Here is a 16,528-nt window from a genome sequence, read left to right on the forward strand (position 1 = left end):
TAGCTGTCAAATTATGATTTATGGTATGAATTTCACGGACAACGACCGGCCCATGAACCATCGACAATATTAAAAAGAGAAAAAAAAAACTCCGCAAATTCTAATGAACTTTGACTTTCCCTGATTATGACACTTTTTGGTAAAAGATAGTAACTGAGAAATAACATAAATTACATTCTTTCATTTACATACATACATCATTTGGACTATACCTAGTTGTAAAATTTTGCATTGAGTTATGTATGCTAATTACTAAAAAATATTTAAACAAAAATCAACCTTCTTTTAGTACTATGGCTATGAACTTGTGGTGGTAATTAGTGAGTTTTGCTTGTCACCTGACGATATTTGTACTTGAATTTAAATGCTTATTTGTAATGTATCTAACGCAAGCGCATTGCAATTCGCAACTCACGGGGAGCTAGTCTCCAATTTCCGACGAAAGTTGCAATACATATTTGGCATTACAACATTTTATGTTATGTCAAGACTTTAATTTCCAAATTCAATATAGTAAATTGGCGGCTATTGGTGAAGGTCGCCGAGTGTGACCAACTTTTGTAGGTATTAACACGTATTAATAAATGCTATCTGCGATATCTGTGCAAACTTGCAAACATTGGCGTAAACCAATACAGCCACCGCAGTAAGAATAACTTTAAAACAAATATCGATTTTACCATGATATCACAAATAAATAATGCCGCGAGTGATTTCTGGTTACATTAATGACACTTTTGACACTGAAGGATTATATCCGAAACAAATCCTGATTAAATTCATAACCTGTTATTGCTGCGGACACTCAGACCAGACCATCAACCACATCATTCTAGAAATAGATACGCAGGCCAGGCCATGAAGACGATTATAAGATCCTGTCAGAAGAAGCATTCGCGTATCTGGGAAGGGCGATATTTGATACGTTTACTTTTACTATAAGGTTTTCTTTTTATATATTATGTAACCCAGTGACATGTAGATACATATAAATAAAATAAAATAAAAAAGCCCTTTATTTCTTGCATAGTACAATGTCAATCATAAAAATTTCTTACAAAATTTACATAATATATAATATGCATATGCCGTAAGATAAATAAAAATAACCTGTTATTACAACCAGAATACGACCTGACGAATTAATTACAAACATAATTTTGAACTTAAGCGCGACCTACCTCCATAAAGAAATATCTACACAGTGCCGGCCCGAGCCCTTGATCAGGGTAGAGCGAAATCGGGTTTTGGCGCTCTTCGTTGAAGTTTTCAAGCGTATTTTGAGTAGGGTTTGCTCCCGGGAAATACCGGTACCGAAAGTACCGGGAATTCCCGGGATTTCGAGCCAAGCAAACAACCGGGATTTCAAAATTAAAATCCCGGTACTCCCGGGATTTTCGGGACTAAAATTTCCGGTACAATATTTGACTGCTTTCTGTTACTTAGCATGAAATATCATGTTTTATAAAGAAAATAAATATATTTTATCAATGGCTGATGGTAATACTTTTACGGCTGACCACTACATTAAAATAAATTAAAAAAAAAGTCAATGGGTTTGACAATGCCGACAATATAAAATTGCGTAATTTGATACTTTAAGGGCATAAATGTTTGTACGATAAATAATTTTATACGAACAATTAGTTATATCATATTTGTATACTAACTAGAAGCAAAAATAGAGACAATTTTGTAATTAATAAAATACTACTTTTAATTCAAATTCAAACACGGTATAAGAAACTCACATATGATAACGATATTTTAAATGAATTAATAATTCTGACTGAATAATTTCTTGATTTATCGTATTGATAGTTCTGTTATTATATGTTCGAAGGTCCACAGCCCATTTTGAACGCATGCGAAAATTATAATTTTTTTTTATCCTTTTTCACAAAACGTCTTACATATTTAAAAAAAATGATGATATTACTGAGCCACAATTCAGTTTTTGCTAATCAACAAAGATAGTAAAAATATCATGTAGTTTAGGAAAACAAACAAATTATATTAATGATTGTGTGACTTAAAGACACATATTATGGTACAAAAGAAGTGTGTACCTTCACTGTGCTACTTTTTTATTATTTTAAGAAAGATTCGTGGTCGTTTTACGCTTTTTTTTACTGAAAATTGACGTGAAAACTGATTTTTGAAGGCAGTCCCGAAAGTACCGAAAATACCGGGAAATCCCGGTTCCATTTTTGCCCGGTACCGAAAATCCCGGTTCTTTTAAACAGTACCGGTTCTGCAATCCCTAATTTTGAGCCACCGCCACACTCGCGTCTTTTAAAACCCTTTTTTTCTCATTTGGCATTTTGGCGCCCCCCTTGCCATCCGGCGCCTAGAGCGGCCGCTCCACTCGCTCTACCCTAGATCCGGGCCTGTACCTACATAATTATAATTGTTATCAACTCATCAGTGTCATGTTTCGGCTTCAGTTTTCACTTCATCAGCTACCCGATACCGCAAGCTTGCATTGCAGTCACGTCACAACAGGTCTTGTTTATAAGCACATACCATTTTGTATATAAATAATAATGCATTCACATCACCCTAAAAGTCATTTTTAGCGACGCAAAAAAGAGGTGTGTTATAATGTTTGACGCCAATGTCTATCTATATCAAACGGATGGACCGATTTCGACGCGTTTTTTTTCACGTGAAAGCGAGTTTCCTTGTAGTGGTTTCCAAATATGTTTGATAAAAATCTATCAAGCAGTTTGAAGTCAGCTCTTTTTTTACAAAATGATGATGTGAATCTTCCAATAGAGGGAGACTCAGAGATGGCGAAAGTATGGAAAAGTATTGCAAGTGCCTAATGCAGTCACCGTAGGCACTATGACTTAATAGATGTCGTTTTTGTCGTCACACCAACATAATAAACCTACTATTATCTGTATTATCTCATCAATGAACACCAGCAATCATTCTACTTGTCATGGGAATATCAGGTATGTAAATCAAATTACTAGGAATTCAAGCACATCTCTTCAATCACGCTATAATTGTCTCTTTGTAAGGCATCTAGATTGTTCTTCTTGTTGAAACATGAATTATTGATTTATAATCATTATAATAACGTTAATGGTATGATATTTTATTTACAGTATGGTTGGTATGTATTTATTTATAAACTATAATTAGAATACAAAACAAACAGTAAATAATAAAATAAATTGCAACTAAACTTAACTAACAAAAACCCTTAACTATAGGTAATTTGTGCAAACAGTAGGTACTTGTTAGCTTTCGTTATGCAATATGTGAGTAATTAAAATACTTAGCTTATCAGAATACGTACTGTTTTATGTATGGACATAATTATAATAGTGGAAAACTGCATATCGAACGAATTTAATTTCGTTTGTAGGTATATGAAAAGTCTACGGTACTTCAGCGTGTCATACAGGGTGACACTAGTGGTGTCAAAAAGGTTGAATAGCAACCCAGGATCTGCCGATGTATCAGGATATCCGGCTAGCGACGTCTCGGACAGATATAGCTCCCGCGAACCAATAGTAACCGGCGGCGCGCCGCCGGGTCTGCTACGGCTAATGCATGTCATACAGGGTGACAAGTATTAATGTACCGTTCCATCAGTAAACGTCACCAGACACCAGTGGTGTCAGAAAGGTTTTATAGTAACCCAGGATCTGCCAATGTCGTGTCAGGATATCCGGCTAGCGACGTCTTGGACGGATATAGATCCCGCGAACCAATAGCAACATTAGAAACCAGCGCGCCGCCGGGTCTGCTACGTATAATGTATGTCGTACAAGATGAATAACATAACTAAAACAGTACTCATTTATTGATGAGTCAATAACTTTGCCCCGACTTTGACTTTGAGTTTGGCGACTTTGAGTTGCCAAATGTCACTTATGTGCACTTTTGACCCTTTAGAAACCAGTACCGTCTTACCAACATGCCTGTGCTCAAGAATGGGACTTAGACCTAAAGTGAAATTAGTTGTTAATTTTGTCGAAATTATTCCGTTCGAAAACTTCGAAAATACGGGTTCAGTAATAATTTTTTCTAGACTTTCCTTTAGGTAGGCAGACCTACGAGGAACCATTTTCACTTAAAATCTTAAAATAAATGTTCAACGTGACGAGTAACATATTGGCAAAACTATATTACATGTATATATTTTCATTGCTCCCCATTCTATCCCGTTTGGATGGCTCACCCTGTATGCCCAAGCAACACGTGCGGCTGCATGCGCGACACGGGTGACCCACGTGCCCCGTGTTTGGAATTGACAACTTGTTTCTTGTAGATGACCGGTCTAGTTTAGCCTACGTTTGAGAGAAAGCGGAAACTGTTTTGTTTATGTAATATGAATTGGAATAGAATAGATATGTTTATTTCAAACAACACATGAAAAATTAATGGAATTATGGGAAGCAGTGAAAAATATACACTTCGATGTTATGGGCATCTGCGAGGTCAGGCGACCTGGGTGCTCGATAGAAGAATACGAACAGTTTATACTCTGCACGATGGGTACTACACCTGGAAAACACGGCGTCGGCTTTATCGTGAAAAAAAAGCATAAAAACAGTATAGATCGCTTTGTAGGGCTAAGTGATCGAATAGCTCTTCTAACTCTGAATATAGGCAACTTACAAATTGATATAATTCAAGTCTACGCTCCAACCACATCGGCAGACGACAACGAAATATCATTGTTCTACGACTCAATCAAAAAGGCGCTTAAACTGGCAGGGAAGCACATAATCATTATAGGCGATTTTAATGCAAAAATTGGCCAACCTAAACCTGATGAGTATTTAGTAACAAAACGCCATGGTTACGGAACAAGAAACGACAGAGGAGAGACATTAATTCAATTCGCATACGAAAACAAGTTATCCATACTCAACACGTTCTTTAAAAAAAGAAACTGCCGACGATGGACCTGGCGGTCACCAGATGGCGACACCAGAAACGAAATTGATTACATCCTATCGAATCAACCAAAATGGTTTCAAAATATCGAAGTTATTAACACCATGTACCCATCGGACCACAGACCAGTACGAGGCACGATAAATCTTCAACACAACAGAAAAAGTAGAGTCAACTACAACAAATTACCAAAAAGTCTATTAAAAACCGAAAATGAAATCAAGGCATACACAGAAGCCATAGAATGTTTTAAGACAGACCTTATGGACTACGACGGTAATACCACAGTACAAAGTTACCATGACAAGATTGCACACGCCATCATACGAAGTCTCGAAAAAGCACAACAAGCTAGAAAAGACCATCCGGAAAACTCGACGATTACTGAAAACACAAAAAAAACTAATGAAACGAAGACACGAGCTTCAGAATACTAAACCAAAATCATTATTAATGAAAAAGGAGCTGAGCGCACTTTATAAATTGATTAGCAAAAATATCAAAAACGATTACAAAAACCATAGACAAGAAGTATTTAAAAAACACCTAACCTTATCTGGAAGCTTAAAGAAAGCGTATAAAGAACTAAGAACGCATAAAACTTGGATAGAAGGAATAAAAACATCAGATGAAATAACGCACAAAAGAAACGACGTCTTAACTGTAGCAACAGACTTCTACAAGAGATTATATCAAGAAAAAAAGTCACCTGACAACTGTCAATTGGTACATGAGGGAACATTAAATATCAGGAAAGTCAAAGCAATCGATGAAATCGAGGTAATGCAGCAAATAAAGAAACTGAAATTAGAAAAAAGCCCAGGCCCAGACAAAATAAGCAATGAGGCATTAAAATACGCCGCTACATTTCTTGCCCACCCACTTGCACACCTCTTTAACCTAATACTTGACACAGCAGTAACACCAAAACAGTGGTCGGAATCCAATATTATTCTTTTATATAAAAAAGGCGACCCCAATGACATTGCAAATTACCGTCCTATTAGTTTACTACCAAGTCTCTACAAACTTTTTTCATCGATTTTAGAAAAAAGAATAAGCATAACTTTAGAAAAATGCCAACCAGTTGAACAAGCTGGCTTTAGAAGCGGTTTCTCAACGATAGATCATGTGCACACAGTAGAGCTCCTAATTGAAAAGTACCAGGAATTCCGGAGGCCGCTATACATTGCCTTCATAGATTATCAAAAAGCCTTTGATACCCTATCTCACTCGTCAATATGGGAGGCATTAAAAGAACAACAAGTAGAGCTCCAGTACATTGATATCTTAAAACAACTCTACAAACATACCACGAGTAGAGTCCAACTGGAAACAATCGGCCCGCCAATACAAATTGAACGTGGCGTAAGGCAAGGCGATCCCATATCACCCAAGATATTCATTGCAGTGCTAGAGTCGATAATTAGCAAGCTGAATTGGTCTGGCCGTGGACTGCCTATAAACGGTAGCTATCTACATCACCTAAGATTCGCAGACGACATCGTCTTGCTTTCAGAACGCTTTTCAGACCTAAAATACATGATACTCACCCTGCAGACTGCCAGTAGAGTGACAGGGCTAGAAATAAATTTCAGCAAATCAAAAATAATGACTAATAGTACACAACAACCAATGCATATTGGAGATACCGAAATGGAGTACGTTAAAAACTATATATACCTTGGGAAGCAAATCTCATTTGATATGAGAAATAGCGAACATGAAGTTGATAGGAGAATCAAGATCACGTGGAACAAATTCTGGAGCCAAAAAGAAATATTGAAGAGCACAATTCCTATTAAATTTAAAAAGAAAATCATGGACTCATGTTTACTACCATCGCTCACGTACGCCGCGCAAACCTGGAAATTTACCAAAAATATTAAAAACAAAATAATTACATGCCAAAGAAGTATGGAAAGAAGTATGACAAATATTAGAAAAATCCAGAAAATTAAGCACAGCATTATTAGATCCAAAACTAACGTGATAGACGCGCTCAAATACGCAAAAAAACAAAAATGGAGATGGGCAGGACATGTCGCCAGGATGAAGTCCAATAGATGGGCAAAACAAGTAACGACATGGCCAGGACCACCAGGAAAGCGTAACAGCGGCAAACCATACACGCGATGGTCAGACGAGATAGTAAAGGTTGCAGGGACAAACTGGATACAAAAAGCACAGGATAGATCCGACTGGCTTACTCTGGAGGAGGCCTTCACCTGAGAAGGGGTTCTTGCTAAATTCACCTAGTAAAAAAAAAAAAAAAAACAACAATATGTACATAAGTGACCAAACATTACTAAAAAATGACTATTAGAAAATTAAATAAATTGTATTGTAGATTTTTTATGTTTGACATTGTAATATGCAAGAAATAAAAGGCTTTTTTATTTTTATTTTATTTATTTATTTATAGATATGTTTATTTGCAAGCAGTAGGTGGGTAAGGTGTGTGTTGATAAAGATGTCTAGCGAAATAAAAAATAAACTGAATGACCATGGTGCTTTCCCGAATGAAGGTTGAGGGAGGCGATGGCTGAGATACGCGTCGTACTCGTGAACGGGTGCTGTTTGTGGAGACGGGTCTGTTTAAGCTAACACGAATATATTTAGTAACTTTATTTTTTAATTTAATTGCAGTGAGACGCCTCATTCGGTTCTCGTATGTTTTTTTTTTCCTCGTAATGTGTTAATCATACAGGATTGTGACTCTTGGAGACCCTATACATCTCTAAGGATAATTTGATAAACTATGTTATTTTTTAGTTCTGACACTTAGAGACATTTACACCTCTAAATAAGTTTAGATTTTTTTTCCATGTATCTGTTTTTTGTTTTTATTTTAATATTATTATTATAGTTTTTTTATGTAATTCGACATTAAGAGACCTTATACATCTCTAAGTAATTGTATTACGTTAGTTTGATTTGGTAGTTGTAGTTGTATTTAATAATTGTTGATGTATAATTATTATTATTTTGCTTGTATGTAAATTCAATGTTGACGTGTAAAAGTGCCCTTGTGGCCTATTTGCTGAATAAATGTTGAAGTTGAAGTTGAAGGTCAACGTGAGACTTAAAACTTGAACCCACTCTGAAAGAGCGTTCGTCCTTTTCAGTCAATTTAGTACAGCAACAGCGACATCTACTAGTTTGCTGTTGTTTGAAGAATTACAAACGAATATTATTATTGACATTATGACATTTTGTCGGGCAGAAATTATATGCCGCGATTGGGTGTAGAAAGTAGATAACTTAAAAAGTAAAAATAAAATAACAGTGTAAAAAAAATCATATTTCGAATTCTATCGGTGGCCGGTAACTATGATCTCATCGATGATTCAAAAAGACAATACGTAACTCAGGAATTTCACACTACCGACATAAACGTGGTCACATCGGTAATGTATTTAAATGTACCTATGCCTAAAACTCCTAAAACTTAGGTACTAAGCGTTGAGTATTATCAATACAGGTGCTTGACCTTGTATCCACCGGTTGACAGCCAGGCATGCCTTTTCACCTAGCTGTAACAGCAAAAAATGGCGCGTACAGAAATTAGCACAAAAACATCACTTCTCGGTTCAATCAAATTAAAATCTTAATTCAATCGGTTTATTTTTCAAGAACCTACTTGTAATTAGATAGTTAAACTGTAATCTGTGGATAAATGTTTAGGTACGGAGTGACTGAAGTGCATTTCTTTTTTAGCAGAGTATACTGAGCAGGTATGGCATGGGAAAAGTTGACATTATTTGTTGGTACACTTTTTACTCTTCCGAAAAGCCTTGCCTCTGCGTCTATTACAGACGATTTATGGTGTAAGGCATTACACCGCCTGGGACGGGATTAAGGAAACGCAGGGATGCCCAGCACCTGCATTACCCTCTCGGCTTCACTATTTTATCCCACAGGAAAGGTACGTGTGTACCTACGTGTGTAGGTAGGTCGGCTGCAGGAATCTGCCGCTTTTTTCCGAAAGGACAGATAAATAATATTACTGTACTTTTCGTCTTCGCACTGAAGTAACACGACATTGCCATGACAATTTGACTAAAAATGAAGACTATAAGAATATACAACGAGCTGTAAAAGTGCAAACTCACTTTATGAGTGAATTCCATTCATAAAGTGGGCATTCACATTTGCAGCTTTAATCGTACGGCTTATTGTTTTAGTTGGTCTCAGCTGGGGTCACACTAGTCATTCTCAGATTCAGACAACACAGAAAAATCGTTTCGACCGTGACCAATACCGTGACCATATATTTTCGTCACTCTAATGGAGATTACTTGTACAGTAGTCATATAGCGATAATTATTAATGGCGTCTATGACTAATGTGGTATTAAGTTACACATACACATTGTATTTAGTAGGATACACTTAACAAACCTACCTACCTACCTACTTTTCATGTGAGTTGTAAGCCCTTATGTTTTGTTAAGCAGTTAATTTGCTCTACTAAACTAAATAAAGAAAATTAGCTGTATTTTAAAAATAAAATTATGTACCTACTTACGTTATTTTGTACATAGTTATACGACGCGCGCTCCGCAGGAAGGCAGCGCGTAATAACGTACCTTATACGAGTAAGATCCACAATTCCACATAGAACTCTACGCAGACATATTTGATGAATAGGTGAATTGGAGACCTAGCGTCAGAGAGCGGAAAGACAAGGACGGCAACCTTTATCTGAGCACTGTACCTACACATAATTACGACTTTTTATTGATTTTTGGAGTACGAAGAAAATTCTACAGCATTTTGATTTTTTTATGACGCGACCCGCTGATATATATCTTTTGGCCCTCCGGCCTCAACTATTGACGTTTTTCCTTTCTTTTATTAAGCTTTTTCTCCCGTGGCCCTTCTATATATATATATATATATATATATATATATATATATATATATATATATATGTAGGAGCAATAGGAGCATAGAGAAAAGTAGGAGCGACCCATAGATTCAAAAACAATGATAAACGTGGATAACCACGATTATCCGCCAAGAATGATCGACTAATCATTAAAGCATCCGGCAATTGCAATCAATTTGCAACAAAAGTTGTGAACTCGAGATCCATTTTCCTTTAAAAAATATTAAAACTCATCTCAAAAATAACCTGTGGATTGATAATGAACTTATTGGATTTAAAATTATTGGTTTTTGATTATATTCGTTTGTCAAACAAATACCCGGGTAATATTTCCTTACACGGCGCCTCAAACAAGATACTGAAATCGTACAACAATAAATTGAAAAGTAAACGCATTTTGTTAACTCACTAATTAGTAGCAACCCGAATAAAACGTACCTACAGTCCAGGTACCTCCAATAATATGTTACACAACGAAGGCCGCAAAAATATCTGACACTATCTTATTTGTGATCTGTATCTAGAGCGATCAAGGGTCGGAACCGGTTTTTTCTTCATACAAAAAATACCGGTTATATTATGTTCTTTGGTCTATTATTTAATTTTTAATGGGACAATCTAATAATCCGAAGTTGTTACCTACATGATTCAGTCCTAAGTAAAAAGCATAAAATAATTAAAAATATTGGGCTATTTTGGGTTTTACAAAAAAACCGGTTCCGAGCCCAGAGGCAGAGCGATAAGAGCGTGTCACGTATTTTTGTGGTCTTAACACGATAGAGGTAGAATAATCATAATAATGGCAACTGAACGGTCAAGCTTCCCTGCCTATGACGCACATTCTGAAAACACACATACCTAAATTATAGGTTTTTACTGTTTGCGTTATGGTTGTTGTGTTTTATGCATTTAGGGTTGAAAAATGGCAAACACGGGTTTTATCTATCCGTATTAATTTTAGATTTTAAGTACTTATTGAGTAATACATGCTGGGATTATCCTGACAAATTAAGTAGTTAGAATTGATAAATACATAGTTTGTAAATCAAGTTGCTAGTTACAATTTAATTAATATTGCTCGGTTAATCGAATTTAAACTGTTGTGAGACATACTAACATTGAATAATTTTACGGTTTAGACTCACTTGTTATGTCACTTGTTTAAAATTGCTCGGTTAATTTGAGAAATTGTGTTTGAATGATAGCTGCGGAGTTTGGACTATCTCAGTTGACCGGCTCGGTTAATTGACATTATCTTGCATTAAAAAATAACAAGCTTAATGTAATAATTTATAATCTTATTTAAGGGTAAAACGGTATGTTATACGTACAATAAGATCATCTAATAATCTTGGTTTCATTTTCTCCGACGGAAAATTTTATCGAAGTTTAATCCAAGTGCGGGCGATTTGGTCACACTTCGCTAACTTGCACTTAATTGACTTAACTCGGTTAGACGGCCTTATCGCTAATTATTGATTAAGGCGGAAACAGATTAATAACAAATGAATACAAGACGGAATGTTAAGATTTTAATGACATAAGTAGTTAATTTAATTTATTGGCGGTTTTCATGTTATTAAATCGACGATATAAAAAGCATTTTATCCAGTTACATGTTAGACTAGTATTTCGTTTAGAAAAATATTAATGAAATACTTAATTTCATACCCTCATGTAAATCTCAAAAACCTAAGTGTTGTAATACAGGATGGCCCATTTAGATCGGTCAGTATGGGAAAGTCTTTCATATTCTTAAATTTATTTTAGTAAGTGTTCGAAATGACCACCGCCTTTTTATTATTTTGAGAACAGCCTTTTTTAATATATGAATGCAGTTTTTCTTGTTATTCCTAAGAACAGATCTTCGTATGTCTTATAGTTTAAGACTTTCCCATACTGACCAATCTAAATGGGCCACCCTCTATATAGGTATAACATAAAAATGCTATAAACATTTTTATGTCTTAACCGGCCCATTTTATTTTACATTCAAGTTGTCGAATCTCAGCTGTGCAACAAGCAGCATATCGCAAAATACTCGTAATATACTTCAACTGTGCGTTATTTCCAGTATATGTTAACCTTAAGTTTCCATAATAAAAATACGTAACCATAGATCGAGCTAACACTGGTTGTTTAAGGTGATGCCCTCGCGAACGAATGAAGAGCCAAGGTGATATGTGTACATTTGTACAATACCGTGGAAATGTACAATACGGCGATTATGTTCGGTTTTGAAATATATTTCACGATAAAATTATCAGATATTATTTGGTATAAAGTATGTGATAATTTTACGATGGTGGTGGACAGAATCTTGGGTTTGATCAAGATCAGTGGCATAAACCCATTATCTACGGAGACTATGGGCCCGATTCGGATTTTGTAATAGACATCTATTAGATGTCTTTTAGACATCGCCAAGATACGATAACGATATGTTTAAGATCTAACCTGTCAAATATGACATTTCCGCGATTCTGGAGATACTCTTGAACGATTTCCACAAGATATTACTCAGAGATCTAATTCACATCTAATAGATAGGTATCTAACACGATCTATCGTAAAAGTGACATTGGTTGCTCGAATTGCGCTGCAAAAGAGGACTACATAGTTGAAATCTAAACTATAACGTATCTAGAATGGTTCTATAGTACGTGTCGTCTCTTGTGAATATCTTGAAGTTCGAATACGGCAGTATAAGACCCTTTTTGAATTGCTGAGATACTTAATTCGCCCGTAATATGTTTTCAGAAATAAATGTAACAAATGTAAGTGAAGTTTTTTTTTACAAATTACGTTTGTCACGGTTATTTGCCTCGTAGTGTAACAAATTATGGTAAATAAGCTCTTATTTACCATGATAATTACCATGTCAAAAACAGCAACATCGAACAAAAAAGTCGCCATCTAGGTGTAAAATTCCTGAGTTATAATATAAGTTGCAAAGTAACACGTACATACCTATCTATGATGCAAAGTTATGTAGATATGTGTAATGTATAGATTAGGTTTATGAACTTTGATCCAGTTGCCTGGAGGTCTTTAATGTTTTTTTTTGTGTCAACTTATCTCCTGATATACCTACCTACCTAAGAATATTTTACATGACATACTTTTTGTTCTGGTTTTTACTGCTAGTTAACAAGAATGACAATCAAATCTCATAAGGCCATTATCTTCTAAATCTCTTTTCGTTTTATTTTTTATAAATTGGTAATATAATATTAGCAATTCTGCGTTGTAAACCAACTAGCAACATGAAATTTATTTCGGTTTTTGCTTGTTTTTTTTTATATATATATATATAGAGGTACGCCAGCAGGCTTACATTACACATCACTTACATCAACGATATTTTTCGCTGACAAAACATGTCGATTTTGCTTAGTGTAGGCAAGAAAAATATAATGGGTTACTTACTGGAATAAGGTGCATTACAGGCCCCAGAACAAGCCACGCAGTCCTTCGCGTCCACACTTAGGGACAACATCGGGGCCAAGTTGGGCCTCGGACACAGCTTACACCCCCCATTATACACCTCACACAAACATACATTCTTGTCCATACCCTCCACCTTCAGCTCATTCAGTCCGACCCCGAACCCATCACTTTTCACTAGCGACGTCAAACGATTCTGTATATACCCGCACGAATGCGGACATACTAAATTCTTATTAGAAACCGAATTTAAATTGTCATTCTGATTCGTGTCCAGACCCAACTGGTATTTATCCTCCTTTTTCGAATCCGTGCTCCCCGTCATGAAGGAAGTTAAAGTGACTTCAGACGCGGACCTGACCGTATTGTTAAGCTTGTATTTAGTCATGATTATGTAAAATTAAAAGTATGATTTAAAAACTGACGCCCGGGACATTTCTTGACACTGGAAAGTTTTTATTCGCACCATTTACGGGTATTTATTGTGGGTCCATGTTCGCGCTCAATTTATGCGATTCGTGAGTTGGGTGCGTTCGCCCGCGACGCCTGCCGAACGCGTTGTGAAGGCGCCGAGGGTGTTGGGTGTTTGGCTTGGGCTTGGTGCTACTCGAAGTGAACATAAATCTATGATGGCATTGACTGTACTTAAATCTATGTATGTAGCTATTTTTTTATGATTGCATAATATAGGTACATTCGTCTAAAAAAGTGTGGAAATCTAATTAGTCAGGTGTTTACGTAGGTAATTAATTAATTTCCTGTAAATAAAATTGGTATCCCTACCGACAATCTTCAATTTAAAAATTGCATCTGCTAGTTTGCTTAGGGCCACTTGCACCATCCCACTAACCCAGGGTTATGCGGTTAAACCATTAACCCAGTGTTAAATTGTACTGGTAACCATGGTTACTCCAGGTTTAACCAGTTAACCCCGGGTTAGTGAATGGTGCAAGTGGCCCTTAGGGTCTTGCACCTATCCACTAAACCCGGGGCTAAGCGGTTAAACCGTTAACCCAGTGTCAAATTGTACTGGTAACCATGGTAACTCCAGGTTTGACCGGTTAACCACGGGTTAGTGGAATGGTGCAAGTGGCGCTTAGGCTTAGGTAATGTTTATTTACAGTTTCTATTTTAGAATAAACATGAAAAAAAAAAAGTTAAAAAAAAAGATGTTTCAATATAAAACCCTCTTATGTACAGGTAATCATAAATTATTAATAAATACCTAGTTAATAAAAATATTATTTTAAATCATATTTAAATATTCGTTTAAATTAAAGAATTGGATTATTGAATTAATACTGATTCTAGAAATCGGTGGAAATTTTGTCACATACATTTTTTTTATAACTTAGTGAAAGATGAATTCAACAAATACAAAATAAATCGACAAATAAAAAAACAAAGATCCAAAAAGTGATGCCGCCCGAACAGGGACTTGAACCCTGGACCCTTGGATTAAAAGTCCAATGCTCTACCGACTGAGCTATCCGGGCCTTGCGGAAGAGGTTGAAATAGCGGTACAGTTGCTGTAACCACGTGATCGTACATTTACATGTGGTTGTGAACAAGAAAATAACACTTGTGCTAATATTTAACAGTTGGGACATGATTTATGTAAAATACTTGAATCGATTAAAATAATGACTCATATTAGCCACAGTAATAGGTAAGTATAATTTTACTACTGTATTTAGTACGTAAGTAGGTATACCGAAACAAAATCTTTATTAAAATTAAGATAATTATGTAGTGAAGGTCAAAAAATATTGAAGCTGACCAACTGATCATTAATATGTATCAAATACACATGTTATCAATCAAAAATAATTAGGTTACTTAGGTAGGTATCTATTAAAAAAAGTATTAGTATGTAAGTACCTACCTATAAACCTACCTATAAACCTACCTATGTCTTCATTTTGAAATTACTCAAAGAATCATCGAAACTTGAAAGAAGTAAGTAAATAAGTAGGGTGCCAGGGCTCAACGAGGATGTGGAGTGGTAACGGTCGGCAACGCGCATGTAACACCTCTGGAGTTGCAGGCTTCCATAGGCTACGGAGCTTGCTTACCATCAGGAGGGCCGCATCCTTGTTTGCAACCGACGTAGTTTTTTTAAAAAGTAAATAAAACAAGCGATTTTAATACAACGTCATTTCCTAATAATAATTCCTCTCCCCCAATCTGCGCAGGACAAAATTAACGCACGTTAGGTCAAGGTTATTTTCCTGTCAAGATAAATTAGACTCTCCTTCCATTATACAAGGTTCAATATTGACATGCGAGCATTTGTATGCACTTTGCGCCCTTGGGGATGGTCCAAGGTTACGCGAGGGGTGTGTTGGCTCTAAGTACGGAATTAATTAATTTGTTGAGGAAAAAAACACCCTACATATCAAAGACAATAGAGTATATAGAGAGTTACTGTCATGGTAAATTATGTAGTCATGGTAGATTTTTATCCTTATTCTTTCACTTATATGTGTCAATTTGTTACATGTCAAAAATTAACGCCATCTACTCGACAGTAGGCCAAAGGTAATGGCGCCATCGCACGAAAATCTTTCTTAAGAAAGTGTATCGCGTCGTGTATCATTTTTCGCGTCTGTCACTATGCCTGTGACTTTTGCACTTATATACTTACTTGTTAGAACGTGGCAGGCATGGTGACAGGTGATAAAAATGCGACCGTTCTACGGCCGCTCTGGCAGGCGAGGCTCCGCGATTTCTTTGCGTCTACAAGTACATGCGGCCCACACCAATTTTGGTGTCTAGCCATAGTAGTTACTGCACACGGCTACGAAACGGACGCCTGCTCGCGCTTGCGCCACCTAGCGATCATATCTGTTGTAATAGACGCGTTTTGTTAGGGAGTGAATCTTCTGTACCTAGTATTATTATTTATTCTGTGGCTCTGGTTATAGTGGTTATATCACGTTCGACGCAGAAACGTGACTACTTGGAAGCAAGCTAATGGTTCGATTGTCTATCATCGGCTCCTGATCGCTCGTTTCCGACGCTTCGCCGTAATGGGATTAAATTGCGAATTTGCCAGAAAGACCGTAAGGCGATCTTAGGTCCGGGGTCGAGAGGTTTCGCGAAAAATGCAAATGGAAGAACAGCGGCGGCCTAGCCAAGGTGACAACTATCGCTTCGCCATCGAATCGCTTTGTGTCTTTCTATTATTATCAATTCAGCTCAGTTTAGTTTTTAGTTCTTATGCCATCTGTCAATTGGGACAATATTGCCAGCGTCAAGGTTGCAG

At 36.4% G+C, this 16,528-nt stretch overlaps 1 protein-coding gene and 1 non-coding gene across 4 annotated transcripts in view; both read right to left on the reverse strand.

Annotated features, from left to right (window-relative positions):
- Positions 1–13,848, reverse strand: part of LOC134651243 (sodium-independent sulfate anion transporter-like) — a 49,516-nt gene extending 35,668 nt beyond the window's left edge. For all 3 annotated transcript variants that reach the window (XM_063506309.1, XM_063506308.1, XM_063506310.1), the window contains exon 1: positions 13,243–13,848. In XM_063506309.1, the coding sequence (XP_063362379.1) occupies positions 13,243–13,648 (406 nt within the window). In that variant the 5' untranslated portion in view covers positions 13,649–13,848. The remainder of the gene's footprint in view (positions 1–13,242) is intronic.
- Positions 13,849–14,683: 835 nt separating this feature from the next.
- Positions 14,684–14,756, reverse strand: Trnak-uuu (transfer RNA lysine (anticodon UUU)). Its single transcript has one exon. It is a non-coding gene; the product is annotated as a tRNA-Lys (tRNA).
- Positions 14,757–16,528: the final 1,772 nt, after the last annotated feature.

The sequence above is a fragment of the Cydia amplana genome, chromosome 9 (genome assembly GCF_948474715.1).
Source record: "Cydia amplana chromosome 9, ilCydAmpl1.1, whole genome shotgun sequence".
Lineage (NCBI taxonomy): Eukaryota > Metazoa > Arthropoda > Insecta > Lepidoptera > Tortricidae > Cydia > Cydia amplana.